Source organism: Chamaea fasciata, unplaced genomic scaffold (assembly GCF_029207755.1).
Source record: "Chamaea fasciata isolate MVZ Bird 193981 ecotype frontalis unplaced genomic scaffold, bChaFas1.0.hap1 SCAF_11, whole genome shotgun sequence".
Taxonomy (NCBI): Eukaryota; Metazoa; Chordata; class Aves; order Passeriformes; family Sylviidae; genus Chamaea; species Chamaea fasciata.
Window position 1 is genome coordinate 12189139 of NW_027094096.1, and position 15605 is coordinate 12204743.

Here is a 15605-nt window from a genome sequence, read left to right on the forward strand (position 1 = left end):
TTTTTCATGCATTTTTTGGAAATTCATTAATAAAGCAACAATTCTTTCTCTTGGCACAGTTAGTAAATTAAGCTTGTTAGCTGGAAGGAGAAAGTGAAGTAAGAAACAAACTTTGGCCTCCGGCATCAGACTGGTGCCATCAGAGGAGGCAAGTTAGTAACCTTTTGTTTGCTTCCCTCATGCCCCTGTTAATCCTTCCGAAGTGTCAGTTCTTTCCAGAACTTAGCAGGAGCAGAGCCTTTCCTGTAACACTGAAGAACAGTGATTTCTTAACTGTTTTTTTTACGTGTGGAAAGACTGGCACTTTGCTTTATAGTATAAATCAAATTTCAGAGTTGTCTTTATGGTGCTTTGTGTGTCTTTTTTCCCCCCTGGAACATCTGAAAAAAAAAGGTGTATTCCTCTTTGTAAAGAGACCTTAGTGCTATAAAGTGGAAGAAAAATAGGAATTTTATTATTTAAATTGTTCATTAAGTGTCCCTTAGAGTGTAGATAAACTCACAGACAAAATGAAGCAGCGTAGTCCTCTTTGGACCTTTCTCTAGGGTATCTTACTTCTGCCTTCACCTTGCTGCACAAATTTTGATAATCCTACTCCAAACAAAAAAGCACAGCACAGGCTTCATCTGCAGCTGCAGGCTCATCACAAATCCAGACATATCAGTGCTTCCAAAAGGGTTAAACAGGATTTTAGTCCTTTACTCAGCTTCATGTTGGCCACCTGAGACCTCAAAGGAGAGTATGACTGAGGCAGGAGACCAGGGGTGGGGAGGGGGTTCATGCTGAGTCTTTCTGCTGATCCCCCCAGCTGCAGGAGGGCAGGGTTGGATCCTGTTACACGATCCTGTGCCTGTGCTCTGTCAGTGCCTCCCTGCCCCCTGCACAGATACTCCACACCAAACACCCCCTGCCCCTTCACAGTACTGAAAGTCCAATTTATTGTTCTACCAAGAGCCAAGGAGATTTTCCTGGATGTCACAAAGGACAGGTGGTTACCTTTGTCAAGAAGTTCCATACAGTTTCTGTTATTTCTTTCTCTGGGTTATGTTGCTTTGTGTGCAGAATACTCAGCTGTTGAGTATTTGTTTGTCAGGTCACAGGAGTTGCTGTAATCATCACTAGAACAAAATAAAACCCTTTGGTTTTTGTAGTCTGTGGTGGTTTCTGTAGCTGGCTCATTTGAGGCTGCTGCAAAATGGCATAAAGACACCCTATTGAATATCCTACTGATTGGGGCTTAATAATAACAGATGAGACAAATTGGCTTTTACTTAACCAATAGTTTCACTATTTATAGCAGTTGTTTCTTTGAAGGTGATGACTACTCAGAAGATTCTGGTCTAAGTCTTTGACTCTATTTCTATTTTACACAAAGCCAAAAGCAAGGAATTGCTTAGCTCCACAACACTTGGCAACCTGTGAATGTGATGGAGCGTGCCAGAGGGGTCTGTGGAAGAAGAGATATTTCACATGTGTATGTCAGTATATCTGTCATCTGTTGTTGATAATATTGTAGCTGCAGAGATTCCACTGCTCATAGATTTGCTGGAAAAATCAAGCTTTCAAAGAAATATTTTGCTCTGCTTCTGGCCAAATCTAGGACTTGTGACAGCCATTGTTGGGGCAAGACTGTTCTAAAGAAAACCAAAACACTTTAGTCTGTTTGGATGTCTGTACTGTCTCTAATCAGTCTACATTGGAGTGCTTACATTACTTACCAAGCAGAAATTCCTATATTCCATCAAGTGTGTGGTGATTAGCTTCCTTGTTCATCCTAATATGTAGCATACAGCTGATTTATCTCAAATTAGTTATGTTTGAACATGGCCGCTTTAAGTTCAGAGGCTGTGTAACTGTGGAGTAGCCTCTTGTGAAAAAACCTTTTTGCACTGAAGACCCTGTGCATGGACTCAGTATCAGCAGAAGATTAGAAAACAACAGTTTTTGGAAGCAGAGCAGTTTTAAGTGAGGGAGGCTGCTGACAGCACACCTGTTGGTATCTAAATGGAAAAAGCAGAGCTTTGGTTTGGAGCAGTCTGGTTTCCCTGAGCCATGGTAGCAGAACGTTCCCAGTTCCTTTGGCTTGCTTGCTCCCTGGGTGGGCTGTAATCAAGGCCTCAGCTTCTAGCTAAGGCTGAACCCTTTAAATGCTCCTCAGATGGGTTCAAGGAGAGAGGGGGGAAGGCTCCAGATGAGAACCAATGGACAGGAGTTAGGCTGTGGAGTGTTGGTCTTGAGCTCATGGGAAAGAGCTCCTCGTTAGTGAGAAGTGTGATCCTGCAGTGCAGCATATACATCGGGATTGCTCACAGCAGCTCCAGTGACATCTGACACTTCTGCATTTCAGTCTCTGAACTGGGAGCTCTGCTCTGGGAAACTGCTCTGTCTAAGGAATTAGTATTGCAAAGTTTTGACACAGGGATTTGAAACATTTTCCTCTTCCATTTTATAATGAGTATTACTGACTTCAGGGATAGTCTAGATAAAAGTTGATGTATTTATTCCTGAAAATGAACGGGCTTACCAGTTCTTGTCTGTTGAACAAGAATGGTTGAAGAATAACCAATGCAGTGAGGATGTATTTCTTCATTCTCAATGCAGGTTTACAAAGTGAAATGCTTACAAAATTAATCAATTAGATGTTTATGCAGATTTAAGCCTAAGTATTAAGGATCTTTTTCTCCTGGGAGAGTATCTTGAACAGTGTGATAGGAATATGAGCATCCCATACTCTGCATGGAGAGATGGTGAGAAGAGCGTTCACTATGGCCAGTGTACAGTGAGCAGTGAAAGGCTTGAGCAAGCATCTAAGTTCAGATAGTAATTCTGAGTGGTCAGAAATTTTAGAGAATTCTTTTGTGGCCTTTGGAACTTTCTTAAAAAACACAGTTACAGTAGTGATGGAGGAGAGCAAATAGCAAAAGCTTCTCTACCTTAACGTGTAGGATGAACTGATCTGACTAACTGCTCACCTCTGCAGGGTGAGGAACCATCCTGATCCTGTGAGTTGCTGACACTTTCCTCTGACCCAATACATCTCACTAAGGGAGGGAAAATTGAACTGGGGAAGAGGGTGAGCTTCTGGTGTATGGAAGGCTCAGCCAGACACTGCAGTTGGTGCAAGGGAAGGGTGGAAGGGGGGACCCTTTGCCTGGAGTGCAGGAAGGGATGGAAGAGCCTGATCACTCTGTAGTGAGCTGTTGATACCATCTCAGAACTTTGTAACACTTGGTCACCTTTCCAGGGAGTGTACTCATTTCCTCTGCCCACAGCATCTTTTAAAAGAAGTCTGTTTGCATGGGTTCAAAGGGAGATACGGCAATTGTGTGGAGGAGACATCCATCTATGTGGTAAAAGACCACAGCTGTCTCAGGAAACCTCATAACCCTGCCATGGCTGGAGTCTGGGGAGGTGTTGAGTGAGATGTTACCACAGGGTAGCCTGTCCTATTTTCTCCCTTTTCAAGGCGCCTGCTAATGACCACTTTCAGCCCCCCACTCCAGCCACAGTTTCTGGAGAAGCTACATGCAAATAATCCTTTTGCCATTTTAAACTTACTGCCGACAGTGTGTTATACGCCATGCATGTCAGCATTTTTTACCCATCTATTTAGCTTGTTAAATCAGGTGAACCCTGTTGTTTGGATTCCTAGTTTATTTTCATCTTAGGTTACTTTGGACTATATTCAAAGGCTTCCTTGCTTTCAAAATATGGTTAAACAGAGACTGTCACAGCTTTGTTGGCTAAAAATGTAAAAAACCACATGAGGATGGAGAGTTTTTGTGGACTTTATTGCTTTGGGGTTTTGTTTCTGTTTTGTTTTTTAAATTATATGGGTTATTTAGTTGGGAAAACAAAGTCTTATGGGCATATTCATGCCACGACAGCCTAAGAGGCTTCCTGGATCAGCTGAGCATCCTCTATATTCCTCCTCTTTGGTACTGAAGGTGCTGAGCAGCTGCTGACCTGGAGTTTATGTGATGGTAGGGAATGCTATCCTGATTTCATGGCAGAACAGGTGGGACAGTTACACTGAGTATATGGTTCCAAAAGGTATTTCTGCCTTTGAAACTCTGTTTTTAAAGTGGAGGAAGAAAAACATTCCTTTATAGAAGGTGGTATGTTACAAATGATAATGACAGTTTTCCATTGGCTGAATTGTCAGAAAAAATGCACAACTGCAGGTAGAGCAGGCTCTGTAAGTGAGGGAGGAAAGTAGAACAGTTGACAGAAATTTACTGTGGTGTGAGATAACAGTGCTTTTTAAAAATTTTATTTCTTTCTCCCCCAAAGCAAGTTGTTCCCTTATATTTGAGACTAAAATGAAAAATGTGGTGTTGGCATAAGTTCTGTAACTGAAGGGAAAGGGGATCTTATTCAAAATAGTTTTATCCTTGCTTGGGTTTTATGTTTCTTAACATACTTGTGATTAGTGTGTTTTTGTGATACCTTTCCTTTCTGTCAGTGATTGGAAGGGCTGATTAGATCCAGTCTGCTGGATTTTTGAGAGGGAAGAAAAACCCTGTAGAGTTTGATATTGTGACTACTTCATATTAGGGAATTGAGGACCTGGAGAGTAGGAATCCTTTCAAATAATCAAAATGGACACGATTGCAAAGTATTTTCCTTTGTATGTTTCCAGTGTGGAAGAATTAAATATTTTTAAAGATAAAACAACATAGTGTGTTTGCTGGAAATAAAAGCTCAAGCACTGAATAAAACTACTCATATAAAGAATGTTGGTGTTGGAACAGGATGTGCAGGAGGGTCAGAGCATGAACATTTGGACGAGGACTGACAAATACAACCTGAATTATTACCAAGCTCTTCCCTCCTTCCCCAAAAAAGAGATACCTTCTCCTCCAAAAAAAAAGGAATTATTGTTTGTACAAGGACATGTCACTGGGAATAAAGAAATAACAGATGATAAGAGATGTGGGTGAAGTTTCATGATGTGAATCAACTTGGAGAATGTTTTAGTTCATCTAGACCAAAAAACCCAAACAAATAAACGAAAAACAACCCACAAAAAAACTCCAACACATGGAGAAATTCTGACATTTGCTTAACTTTTTGACTCTGTCTGGGATACTGAAGCAAATTTAGTGTTACATTTAGCAGCACTTGGGAACTGAATTCAGTTGCTAAGCTTGTTAGCACATGAAAAAGTATTATGTTAGTAAAAATCAGTTCTTTCAAATCAGCCACTTTGTGCAAACAGCCCTGAAGAGGAGGAGCATTGTTTTATGTCCTAATTATGTCAGTCATTTGATTTTAACATTCAGGGTTAAATGGAAAAAAGGCAGTTTCCAAAGGAAACTTTAAAGTAGATGAGAAGTTGAAAGAATATATTGACACCTGCAGTAAATGATTTCATTTTGAAAGAAAAAAACAGATAATGACCCAAGAAATACAAGGTTGCAGTGTACTAATGATGGAAACAGAATTTAGTAGAATAACAGAAAAAAATTCCCTCTATTTTTAGTTCTCACTGTGTCTGTAAACAACTGCAGGTGCCTGCAGGTGAGTGTGGTTTTGTTACTTAGATCCAGTTTAAATAAATTTAGTATCTGTGCACAAGCTTGTATAGAAGGAATGAAGAACGCAGATCATTCATCATGGAAATTTCATTCTCAGCCACCTGCCTAACTGTGTAATAATAAGTCAAATAATCTAATGGTCAGTATTATTTTCACAGCTTAAGGTGATGAAGTTTCAGGATGAGTTAGAATCTGGGAAAAGACCCAAGAAGCCAGGCCAGAGTTTTCAGGAACAAGTTGAACACTATAGAGACAAGCTGCTCCAGAGGGTAAGAACTGTTCTTTATGTTTGCCTCTGATTTTGTGATAGGCTTTTATTGAGTTTATTGAATGTAAGGTGGCTTAAACATAACAACACATGGTTCTTGTTAAAATACTGTCAAACTGCATGTCTAAGTGCTTTCTGCAGAACAGATAAATCTCCTTTTTTAATCCAAATCCTGTCGCGTTTCCCACTGTACAGCTGGGTATCACAGTGTGTAAAGACTGTTCATTTCCAGTTAGATACTCAGGTTTTCTCACTGAGGGTGATACCCCTCATGTTTTTGTTAGTTTGTGTTACTGTGAATGTTTGTGCTGTGTCCTAAGCAAGAGCAAAGGGCTGAAGAGCTGGGAGGGTGTGACCATTAGTTCAGATCATGTACTGTGTCCCATCGGTGCTCACTGCTTTTATGCTGTTTGTCATTAGCTTGATTGCCTCTAATAATTATTCACACCTTATCTGAAATCATGATGCTTCTAATAATCTAGGAAAAAGAAAAAGAGATGGAAAGAGAACGGGACAGAGACAAAAAGGACAAGGAAAAGTCTGAGACCAGGTCCAAAGATAAGAAGGAAAAAGAGGAATGTACACCAACACGAAAAGAGAGGTATGGCTCTCCTTGGACTAAAGTGGATGGGAGGAAAACCCTCACGGTATCTTTGTAGGCAGTGGCAGCCTTGAAATTACCTTGAATCACACATCTGATTTTAAAAGAAAAACACAAGACCACCCATCAGAACAAAAAACCAACAAAACCCATGCTTTGGCTATGAAAACATGTTGCAAAATGTTAACGGAATTGTCATTTTTGCCCTACCCCAAGTGAGGCACTACTTCCCTTTGAGCAGAGTTGCCCTTTGGCGCATTTATGCTCTGGGGAAGCATGCTAAAATGATTACCAGTTGCAAACGGGGTTAACTGTCTTGTAGCAGTGAATTGCCTGCAGTGCCTCAGTCAGAACACTCTTCTGAGGACAGACCACAAATGATAGGCAGTGGTTTCCGTGTTACTCATCTCATAGTGCAGACCCTTTGAGCCCTGGGTTTGGGGTAGCTGATTGGACGCTAATCTTCTGATGCTTGCATAGGCAAACTCTGCCATGGTTCTCAGTGTAGCTATGGTAAAAGGCCTTGCTTTTCAGGGACCTGTGACAGAATGTGTTTACACTACCAAATGACTCACAGGCCTTAATTTTTTCCAAGCAGAGAAAATCTGTTGCACGCGTTCAGCTCGATTTTTTGTTTCAATAACAAAAAGCCTACAATATCTTAATTACTTAAAAATAACTGGGCATGCCATTGGCTAAAGCAAATCCCTGCAGAATGGAGCAGCTGTTCTTACTGTGCCTTTTCCCTCCCCGTGTGCGTGGCTGCCGTGGGCAGGAAAAGGCGGCACAGCGCTTCCCCCAGCCCGTCCCGCAGCAGCGGCAGCCGCCGAGCCAAGTCGCCCTCGCCCAAATCGGAACGCTCTGAGCGCTCCGAGCGCTCCCACAAGGAGAGCTCCCGCTCCCGCTCCTCACACAAAGATTCTCCCAGAGATGTCAGTAAAAAAGGCAAAAGGTGAGCTGGTATCTTCTCTGGTTCAGGGAGCCGATGGGTGTGTTTGGCTGGGGTTTGGGGCGGGGGTGTTTCAGCAGAGCGCATTTGATGCTCAAGTACTTTCTCCCACAGTGCAAATTCCTCATTAATTCCTATGGGCACTGAGGATGGAAGTGCACGCAGCCTCCTGCCCCGATAGCTCCAGACTCTGCTCTGCTGTGGTTTTGTTTACCTGTTTACTGGTGATTTGAAGAAATGCTGCTTTAAACTAGAGCACCTTGCATCTTTCTTAGCTTTTTATTTTCAAAGGATAAGTCTTCTGTAGTCCTTCTAAAATTTCTGTAGCCCCTCTATAGAACCTCTCAAATTACAGTGACCGTGCAGCCTTTCACTGATGATTTGCTTACATGAAGCTACTCACTCCTATAGTTTGTTTTTTAAGGAAAAAAGAAATTGGATACTGCTTATGGGGTTTTGTTTCCAAACTAGGTATTTCCTAACCTCCTCTCTGACACAAATATTTGTCTTTAGTTAATGTTAAATTTGAGGTGAAATTTTATTATTCTGCTAATGGTGCTGTAACTTGAAAGCTCACCTTCCACTTCTTTTAGAAGTATAGAATATCTTACTGATATAAAATTCCTCAGTCAGGCTGAGGAAAACTCCTTTGTTGGTGTTGAAAAAACCGTAGCACAAAACTACAGTATTCTTGTGCTTTTGTAAATAAAGATTTCAAATAAAAGTAGAAAAATAGTTGAGACTTTTTTTAGAGTTAATATGATGCTCATTAAGTTTTCATTATATTAGATCAATATTTTAGGTGTGTGTTAGATGACAGTACATATATTCAGTGTCCCTTTTTTTTCTGTGGGGTTGCATCGCAATCTGAATGTTTGATGAGAATCAAAAGTGTTTCACTATAACACAGTTGAGCATCATTTTTCATTTTTGTATGGACATAGGCTGCAATTCATACAAGAGTTAAGCTGGTTGAGGCTTATGTGAAAGGCTGGGAATTCCCGATGTGGGTTTAAGGACATGAGTGTGGTATTTTTTCATGTGGATTCTAAGCACTAAAGTTACATTAAAATACTCTCAAAACTTTATAATGCAAAAGTGGCCTTTTTCTCAAAAGCAAGATACCATCCTGTTACTTTTGTTATTAAGGAAAATATTTTCTACGTCGTTTGGCTCAATAAATGAATACAAATAACTTCAGGAAAAGGTGTTTTTATCTATTAGTATTTGACATAGAACTTTGGTTTTTTGCAGGTCGCCATCTGGGTCCAGGACACCCAAAAGATCAAGAAGATCACGATCCAGATCCCCTAAGAAGTCAGGGAAAAAATCCAGGTCTCAGTCCCGTTCTCCTCACAGATCTCACAAGAAGTCAAAGAAAAGCAAACACTGACAATGTTAATATTTTTTATGATGCTGTCACTTACTGGAAATGCAGTTTTGTTTTTGTGCCTGAACAGTCTGTTTAAAAACAAAAAAGCATTCCTGATTTTTTTTTTTTTGTGAATGCACGTGTATTCTCATAAGTATCAGCATCTGTAGACCTGTCATTGTTTTATATTGTACAAAATATCTTCATTGTGACTATTTCCCAAAAGAAACATTTTTGTGTTTAGAAGTTTCATCAGAAATGTGTGTAACTGATCTGCTGGCAGTAGTGATATTTTGTTTTTAGAATGTTGTGACATAGCAGAAATAACCCAAATGTTCCCCCTTTTTGTAGCTTTGACAATTTGAATTAGATTTCAAATAAAATCTGAACAGAAAATGAAGATGTTGTTTTCTTGCCCCACTGGTGATCCAGATCCCTAAGGGAGTGCAGAGTTTGTTTGGAAGTACTGTGTATTTCAGACAGACTGTGGTGCTGGATGGTTCAGTGCAGTGTGGCTGTTCCTGTTCTCACTGGTTTCACTGTCCAGATAAAGGCACCTTCTGAATCCAGTGGATGGGGTTTCTTCCTGCTGTGAGATTTTACTGTAAGAAGAATTGAACAGTCTGCTACCTACCCTGATAAGCTTTACAGGTAAATCTTTGCTTCTTATGTCTCCATTTTAATCACAGGGAATGTTTATAACACCACAGTAATGTTTCAGTTCATTTTTAAAAAAGGAGCCTCTGCAAAGACATCCTCTGTGTAGCATATGTGTGATGTGGCACACAAAGTGTGGAACACTTACTGGGGAACACTACAGGACAAGCAAGCCTGAGGCTCTGTGATTTCTTACGTACAGATACAATAATTGCAGCCTTCAGTACATTCTTGTTTTCTAAAACTGATTTTTCCTGCAAAAGGAAAGCTTTTACATTATTTTATTGAATTTATTCCTCTGTTGTGAAAATTTTTCAAGGTAGGAAAAATTAAATTTTATTACATATTTATTAACATTTTTGATTCAAGAGGCTGTTTACTTCTTTATTTCGTGTTAGACTTTCCCTTCTCCAAACTTGTTCTGTATTTTAGGCATTGATGTGGCTTTAAATTGCATCACCTTACCATGCAACCTTTCTGTGGTAGGGGGAGGGTTCAGTGTTTATACATGGAGGTGTGGGGAGATTGTAATAAAAACATAAAATCAGAAGGGATCTGGCCTCTTGTGAACTGTTTGTAGAAGCCAAAGCTATGCTTAGCTGCAGGCACACAGTGCTGGATGATGGCCTGCTGGTACACTCTTGGTACATTGGTGTATCCACAGGCTTCACACAGAGATTGGTAAATGTGTTGGGGAAAACCTGTTGGACGTGTAAATAGTCTCACTGGCTGCATTTCCAGAAGCAGGATCTAAGAGGTCTTACAAAAAAAATTCTCTCTTTTTTTCTTTATGAGAGACATTGTTATAAAATTATGTAAATTGTTGCATATGTGAGAATTAAGTGGAGAATTCCCTTTGCTAATGAGAACTCTGAAGTGATCTGGAACTCTGAAAATAGGAAGAACGCATGCATACTGCAAAGACTTTTCTTAGAATGAGTATTGAATAGATGCATTGATAATGAGAAAATACACATTTTATCTGTTTGTAATACATTATACAGAATCTGTTTGAGAAATATGCAGAGTTTATTTCTCATATTTTTTTTCCTCCCCGTAACATAAGGTGTTTCAGGATAGGATTCAGCAGAGATTTTGGTTGCTGAGCTATTATGAACCAATTTATTTTTTTCTTAAATGCTGTGTATTCATACCAGGCACAGATCAGATGAGGCTTTCTAGAGACAAAAGTAGGTACTAAAATCAGTTGGGGACAGGAAATCCTAACTGCAGTGGGAAGATGATCACTTCAGATCCAATTACCTTCTTCATTACTTTTATCTTGTAGCTGTTTATAAATGGAGGAGTGATAAATGTCAGTGTTCTGGGTCAAATGGGACTAAAGATGCTTTGCCACAGGAGTATTTTATCTGCAGAATCAATTGTATATTTCATTTAATAGCTAAAAAGCCTCAGGGTAGAAAATCACTTAGCATTTCAGGTACTTTTCAATAATTAATTTTCATTTCAGCTTTTATAAAATTCTCATCAGTGATTATGGAAAGTTTAAGCCAAGTAGCAAGAGGGCTAAAGGGGCACACCCATTAGGGTTTAGTTTGTAACTGCTCTATTATGCAATGCCTTTTTCAGAATCTGTTCTCTGAATACCCCTGTCATACCTCTTGTTCTTTGCTTTGTGTCCTGGGCTCTTGAACAGCTGTTCTTACCCAGTAGTCTCTGAAGAGCAATTAAGAATCTGTATCCTTTACTGGATTGCCCGGGCTTTTTTGCCCTGTAGAAAAGAATATCTTCTGATCCTCCTTAGTCTTAATTTCCTCCTGCTTTTGTACTTTTGTTTATAGCTTGGCTTTTCCACAAAGTGGGAAGGGGGGAAATCTGGTAACAAATATTTTGTAAAAGATGCAAAGTATTATTGAAGACTTTAAATTAGGCTGCTTATGAAATTCATTTTTCTTCAGGTCACGTTGCCGTGACAAGGTACAATCACCGTGTGCCATTACTGTGTGACTTGTGTTTCTGCAGCATTTTGGGGTGAAGTGCTGAATGGGTAATGGCAATAACTGATCTGGGGTTCAGGAAGTAGCATTCAGATGAATCCTTGTGAGATAAAGTCCTGTCCTGAGGAGGTGTGGGCCTGTGTCTCCCAATGGTGGTTGTAGAGGAAGAGGGAGCCCATTATCCTCTGAGACCCCTCAGTGTGTGAGCATCCCGCTCTTCACTTTGGGAGGGTGTGGAGACACGAGTGGGCAACAGGCTCCTCTCCTGCCCTGCCCTAGGGAAACCAGAGGGAAGTGTTCATGCTTCAGTGTTCAGGCTTGTCCAAAGCAGAGGAGCAGAGTGTAGCTCGTACAGTCCAGTTCCAGGCTAGCTGAGAACCCCTTGCAGCCAGGAACAGTGTGGGGTGACCTCGGAAAGGGAATGTCCCTGGTGTGTTCCCAGATCTGCTGGACACTGCTGTTCTGGTAAGCTTTGGTGAAGCCTGCCCTGCACTCCTGGACATCCCGATGCTTACGGGAAGGCCTTCAAGGGACACAGCTGCGTCTGCTCTGAGCCAGTCCTGGCCTCGGGAGAGTCTCCACAAGGCTTGGTCAGGCTCAGGGCTGATCTGTGGGCCCTGTGCTGCTGCAGAAAGCTGCATAGTGCATAAAGCCTCCTTCAACAATTAAAATCTTCCCAGTGTTACAGAAGTATTTGTATCTGAACTGCCTTTTTTAAACTCTGACTTTTTTGACTTCCCTGCACAACAGCTGCATGCATTTTTTGTAATACTGTTTGAGGAAGAGCTGGTTTCTGAACGTCAGTGTCAGGTTATTATTCAGACACCGTACATGTGCATGAGGTCTCCCCCCACCTCCCCTTTGCAGGTTTTGAAGTGTAAGAATCAACAACAACTTAGGAACAAGGGCAACAAATCAATGTTTTCCAAAGTGTGTATTTAGAATCACAACTATCACTGATGTGAGTTCATATGTCCTGGTGACACGAGAGCAAAGAGTTCATGTAATGCCTTAAAAACCAGAATCTTGGGATGAGAAAAGCAGGATCAGCCACAAATTGCAAATCTGTTCTGACTCTCTCTAATCACTTGAGGCAGCTTGCTTGTGGGGTTTTTCTCCGCAGGCATTGACAGTGCTTCAGTAGAATTAATGCCTTGAATAAGTAAAAATGCAAAGCATTGCTGTATTGCTGCAGATGGACTAAGGTCTGAGCTTGGTAGTTTTTAGAAAGGTAGCTTGCTGCACTTCTGTACAGCTGTGTGAGGAGTTTGTGGTGGGAGGGCTGTCAGCTATTCTCGGTCTAGCCTGAATATTTAGGGTGAATATTCTAGAGGAGAAGACAGCAACAGTGGCATAATCTAGATGAGAATTTTAGTTACCTTCTCTTAAAATCAAGCACTGCTCAGTATAATGAGATTTATCAAATTACAAACCTGATACTGTCAGCCTGAAAATTGTATCATTTTCTGAATAAGGCAGCTGAGGTCATTTTAATAAAACGGCTCAAAGTAGTATTTTAAAATTTCATTTTCTCATTGCTGCATGTGCTGTTGCAAGACTTCCAGTACTTTGGTGGTTCTTGCTGCTGCTGGAGCTGCTGCTCCTCAGTTCGTAAGGCACTCTTGTAAGGATCTCAACTAAAATGCTTATTTAATTTTGTCCAAATTTCTTTCCCCTGTAGGATACAGAAGTCTTAAACAATTGCATACTGTTTTTTCCTCCACCTGCTTCTGTCTCTACAGTGTTGGCTTTCATGGGTGAACCTGTGCCATTTGCCACTTCTGATGTCGGGTCTTGTGCTGGGATGTTCTACAGTGTAACTCTGTCATAAGCTGGAAAGTTTTCTGTTTGTGGTTATTTAAAGAGGAAATGGTAGTTTCACAAGAACTTTTTTGTCTTACTTGCTTTGGGTTCGTATTTTATACAGAAAATTTTCCAATTAACATGGCAACAATAAAATTGTCAGTTTGCTGATATCCAGAAATGGTTTTATTTTTAACCTGGAAGAGAGCAATGTTCGTGCCTGCTATGCATGAACAGTTCCTTGGCCTCACCAGCTCTTCTGCTGCTTTATGCTGTTCTGCCTGTGTTATCCAACCCTAATGGCTGCTGCTGTTCCTCTGTCAACAGTGACCTCTGTGCTCCTCTAACTCATTAATGAGGCACAGGCTGCTCGCTCTGTAGCTGTCTGTATAAATCTCTCTTGGACTAAGGAAACTCCCACTCGGGACTGCTGCTGGGTAGGGAGATGATGAGCAGCTCATCAGCACTGGCAGCAGTTTGCAGGAGGGCGGCGAGGGCAGTGGGACCCTGAGTGCTGTGGCTGGGCCAGTGTCACACCTCGGTGCTGCTTTGGGGGCAGGTCCTGTTCCAGCCTTCCCTGTGCCCTTGTTCTCTGCTGTCCTTTCTGCTGCCTTGTTTGACTGCTTGCCTTGTGGAAGGGGTGAGTGGGCACAGGGTGGGCAGGCCCACGGATGAGGTGCAGAACTGGGGCCGTCCCTTAGCAGCCGTGAGCTGTTACAGGCTATGCCTCTCGCCTTCTCCCCTTCGCTCCAGGGACACTTGAACACAGCACTCAAACCTGAAAGGAGAAAATACCTCCAAGATAATTTAGGTTCTGCAAGATCTGTGAAAGGTGAAAATGAGGAAAAAGACCTCAGATGCCCCCACAAGATGGGAAAGGCAGGAATATGAACTCTATGTTGGAGCCCAGAGTATTCCTTTGGGATAGATTACAAATCCCAGTAACTGAGAATCTCCACTTAGAGCTCAGAGTTCCCAAACACGGAATGTTTTGATATCCCTGGACCTTGCTCTATTTTTACTCTTGTGTGGACTGGGGAACTTGTAGCTGTTTGCCTTAAATGCAGACCATCAGTTTGACTCTTCAAGACCTTGCTAAGAGGCTGTGTGCAAACAAGCGTGGAGCATGTTTCCTGAATCCTTCTTTGCCTCCTGAGCCTGGACCTGGGTCTGAGATTAGAGCTTGTGTATGGTTACTATGCCTGTAGAGAGGTGGGCAAGGGGAAAGGGTAAGCATACACTCTGTGTAAAGCTCTCAGAAATCTTTCACAGAAAGATTTAACCTGGCAGAATTTCTTAATTCTCTATGACAAACTGTTCTTGTTTTAAAATTTAGCTGGCGTGGGAAGAGGAGGGTGGAATTGATGCATACCATTTGGATTTGTGGAAGATGGAACAGCCTGTGCCCAGGATTGAACTTGCAGGATCATTACCAGCAATCAGAATCATCATCAAAGCCATCACTGGGAGTAAAAACCAGTTTTCATCTTTCTTGAGCCATGCTAGAGACGTACAGCTCTGGTGTTTCAGGAATGATGCAGCCAAATGTTTTCACCTGCTAGATCCTGCCAGAGCCAACCCTGACCACATTCTTGCAAATAGAAGCTCAGGAGGGTAGGGATGAATCTTCTGAACTTATTATGGTGTAGAGATTTGGACTGCAGCTGATACTGGGCATTTTCACCACAAAATATGCATCTCTTGGGTTGCTGGTGATTTGGGTTTTTTTTCCCTGGCATTTCAGGCTGTCCTCCCTGTGCTATGAGAAAAGAACAGTCTGCTGACTAACTGAATGGAGATTTTTGCCTTGGGCAAATTCTGGAAAAGAATGCGCTATAAACTTTTAGACATGAGACTGAGTTTGGATTCTGACCATTGTGCGAACCAAGGGGCTGGAGATTCTCATGCTCTGTTTTTGCACAGGGTAATTGTACTAAATATATTTTTAAAAAAAAATAGAGAAAGAAGATAAGTTTGTAATAAAGCCTGATTTCTAGGCAGCTTCACCAGAGGAAAGTTCATCTTTCATACCAGCCTTCAGAAATGTTATGGGACATTCCTGGGGTGGCTGGGACAGGGATGTTATCCAGGGAAAGGGCTGCCCTGAGCAGCTGAAGGGCTCCTGGGCACCCCCGAGGCCCAGGGGTAGAGGGTACTAGGGCAGTCATTAACCCAGGATCATGGATTTAGTTGGAGGGAGTTTAGAGATGCCTGAATGTGTGGGGCTGAGGTAGCTCTTAGGTGTGACCTGCTAAAGGTTTGGGAAGCTTTTGATGTGAAACAGTGCACTGCTCGTGGTTTTAAAGCTACGTGGTTATAAAAGTAGAGTCTCTTAATTTCCGTTAGAACTTGAACCAGTTACACAACAGCCAAAAAAAAAAAAAAAAGATTTCTAATTTAAATAAAAGTCAAATAGAGACTAATCTACACTTCAGTGTCCCCAGGACATTTGCAAAG

At 41.5% G+C, this 15605-nt stretch overlaps 1 protein-coding gene across 8 annotated transcripts in view; it reads left to right on the forward strand.

The window, feature by feature from the left end:
- The window catches only part of U2SURP (U2 snRNP associated SURP domain containing), a 41403-nt gene extending 32273 nt beyond the window's left edge, over positions 1-9130 (forward strand). For 7 of the 8 annotated variants that reach the window (XM_066193271.1, XM_066193272.1, XM_066193274.1 and 4 more), the window contains 4 exons: positions 5699-5809; positions 6291-6409; positions 7185-7361; positions 8613-9130. In XM_066193271.1, coding sequence (XP_066049368.1) covers positions 5699-5809; positions 6291-6409; positions 7185-7361; positions 8613-8751 — 546 coding nt within the window. In that variant the 3' untranslated portion in view covers positions 8752-9130. The remainder of the gene's footprint in view (positions 1-5698; positions 5810-6290; positions 6410-7184; positions 7362-8612) is intronic. The other variant, XM_066193277.1, reaches the window with a different exon arrangement.
- The last annotated feature ends 6475 nt before the right edge of the window (positions 9131-15605 follow it).